Source organism: Diospyros lotus, chromosome 7 (genome assembly GCF_014633365.1).
Source record: "Diospyros lotus cultivar Yz01 chromosome 7, ASM1463336v1, whole genome shotgun sequence".
In the NCBI taxonomy this organism is placed as follows: Eukaryota; Viridiplantae; Streptophyta; class Magnoliopsida; order Ericales; family Ebenaceae; genus Diospyros; species Diospyros lotus.
In genome coordinates, this window is record NC_068344.1 from 32,136,359 (window position 1) to 32,139,027 (window position 2,669).

General features: G+C 49.2%; 1 protein-coding gene across 1 annotated transcript; it reads right to left on the reverse strand.

The window, feature by feature from the left end:
* Positions 1 to 545: 545 nt before the first annotated feature.
* Positions 546 to 1,025, reverse strand: LOC127805675 (uncharacterized). Its single transcript, XM_052342430.1, has one exon. It carries the CDS (start codon positions 1,023 to 1,025, stop codon positions 546 to 548), a length of 480 nt encoding a protein of 159 aa, XP_052198390.1.
* Positions 1,026 to 2,669: the final 1,644 nt, after the last annotated feature.

Genomic DNA, 2,669 nt, shown 5'->3' on the forward strand with positions numbered 1-2,669 from the left:
CGTCTCGAGTATGAATCATGTCGAACCGTTGCAATACAAGATCCCATGGCATGAAACTCCTAGAGTGGACTCATCGGTTATAGTACATAGTAATGCGCCGATTGCACGTGGCTTTTCGGATTTGCGACAGGTCTTGGAGCTCATCCATCCCCAGCAGGTTGTTTTCCTTCTCTCCAGGAAGGTGTCCAACTTCGCTCTCGGAAGCAATCCCAAGTAGGAGACCTTCTCCTATTATCCGACTTGGACTCAACTCTACCCGAACTCACGCCTTCTTGGCCAACGAAATCTCGGAGGTAACCTCGGTTGATAAGCTCCTGAATCTCTTCTTTTAACTGGATGTAGTTCTCTATAACATGGCCATGGTCGCGGTGGAAACGACAATACTTCCTTTTGCTTCGAGTGTTGGGTGGAGACCTCAGCGGTGGAGGACGCCGCAGATAATCCTTATCCTTTAATGCCAATAAAATCTCTGCTCGACTGGCATTGAGGGGAGTATAACTCACCGGGCTGCCATGGGCACCCCCAAAGCCCGAGCGATCAGGAGCTCAGGAGGGGCGGTAATCCGTCTTCTGTTCCATGATCGGCTTTTTCTTCTCATTTTCTCTTTTTTTCTTGTCAGGTTGTTCAGCTCGCTTCACCTTCATCACTTCTTCCGCATTGATGTACTTATTAGCCCGTGTAAGGGCTTCTATGAAAGTACGAGGTGGAGTCTTAGCCAAGGACTGAGCGAATGGTCCAGCCCTCAAGCCATTCTGGAGAGCCACCATCGCGATCCGTTGATCGAACTCGTCAATGCTCAACGCCTCCTCATTGAACCTAGCCACAAAATCCCTTAGGGATTCACTCTGGTTATGCTTGATGTTTACCAGAGCCATAGAAGACTTTCGGTGGCGCTTCAAGGGAGCGTAATGGGCTAGGAAGCAGGTCTTTAGCTCTTCCCAGCTGTTGATGGAACGATGGGAAAGACAAGAGTACCAAGTCCGGGCATGACCTCCCAAAGTAGCTGAAAATGCCCGGCACCACATCGCGTCGGACCCCGATTGCACCAGCATGTGAGAGGAGAAAAGTTCTACGTGATCATAGGGGTCTGTGCTTCCGTCATAGAGCTTGATGGATGGGATACGAAACCTTTCTGGTGAGACCTCCGACATGATACCCTTGCTCAAGGGTTGGTTAGAGCCGAGGTAGGGTAGCTCTTCATTTCCTTTTTTGAGTTCTTAGACTTGCCTTTCTAGGAAACGCAGTCGCCTCTCCTGAGCAGTCCCTCATTCTCGTGAGGGGGAAGAGGTAGAACTTGCCGCCTCAGAGGGGTGGATGTCCTAACCCGACTGGCGAGATTGATGAGGTTCCCGAGTAAGAGGAGGCGACTGGTGCTCCGCCCGCTGAGAGGGCACGTGTTGACGATGTTGTTCATTCTGGTGCAAATAGCCAGTCAACAACTCTGTTAACTGTTGGACCTGATTCTCCAGCCTAGTGAGTCAATCCTCCGGTACTGGATTAGCTGGAGGTGGTGGATTCTCCCCTTGCGGTGGGACCTCTAAATTAGCTCTAGCCTGGCTTCGAGTCACATCCCTTCGAGGAGCCATGTGGGTAGTTATGGTCAGGAGCGAAAGTCGTGTGATACCTGCGGAAAGACCGAGGTCCGAGGTGATGAGTTGAAGTCTGAGGTGCGAGGTAGGGAAAAAAGAGGCTAGCGAGTCTGGACGTCGGCCCCACGGTGGGCGCTAAATGATGATGGTTTTTGGGACCGACCACCACGTGCCATCTCTGCTAATGGACCTCGGGAATCGGATCTCGAACTTGGCGATGTCGGACCTCGGTGATAGGACCTGCAAGACAACGGAGTGGCGGGACTAGGGTCCCCCGGGGTGGACTTCGACGCTCAAATTAGTAGAATAAATGCAAGTCGTAATAAATGTAAGAGTTGTAAAACTTGGCCTACCTAGTGAGGATTCTTGTCCTTTATATGTAGACCCGTTATGGGGTACCCGGGATCAACCCGTGTTGAGCGGGGGCACGACTCCCGAGAATCTCGGTCAAGGTGGAACGGGCCTTGCGGCCCGGCCCGGATTTCTCGGGCTCCGCTCCAGATTGTTGACTTGCCACGTGTCAGTCTCTCGAGCGATCCACGTGGCGGGTAAGACCGTTGGCGCGTGGGGGTATTTTGGTAATTTTAAGTGGTGCCACATCAATATAGTTTTGAAAAATCTTGTTTTTTCAAATTGCCAGCGATTTTTTTGTTTTTTGCCGGCGGTTGTGAAATCCATGGGCAAATTTATTACTTTGCCGGAGGTTTTCTCAACTGCCGGCAATTCTTTGACTTTGCCGGCAGTTTTTTAACCGTCGGCAATACTTTTCCCGGCAGTTTAATAACCGCCGCGAAAAGTAAAAACTTTTCCATTGATTTTTTAAAATCGCTGGTAATTTTTTTTTACCGGCAGTTTTTATAAACCGCCGGTAAATAGTATTTTCCGACGGTTTTAAACCACCGGAAACCTTTTCCGATGGAGGTATTTTCGGCGGTTATAATTACCGCCGGTAAAACTTTTATCGATGATTTTTTTACTTTTCCCGGTGATTTTCTCATCATCGAAAAAAATCAAAACTCTTGTAGTGTGAGCTACATAATTTTGTAGCATATAAAGTCATCATACATGAAATTATTTAAA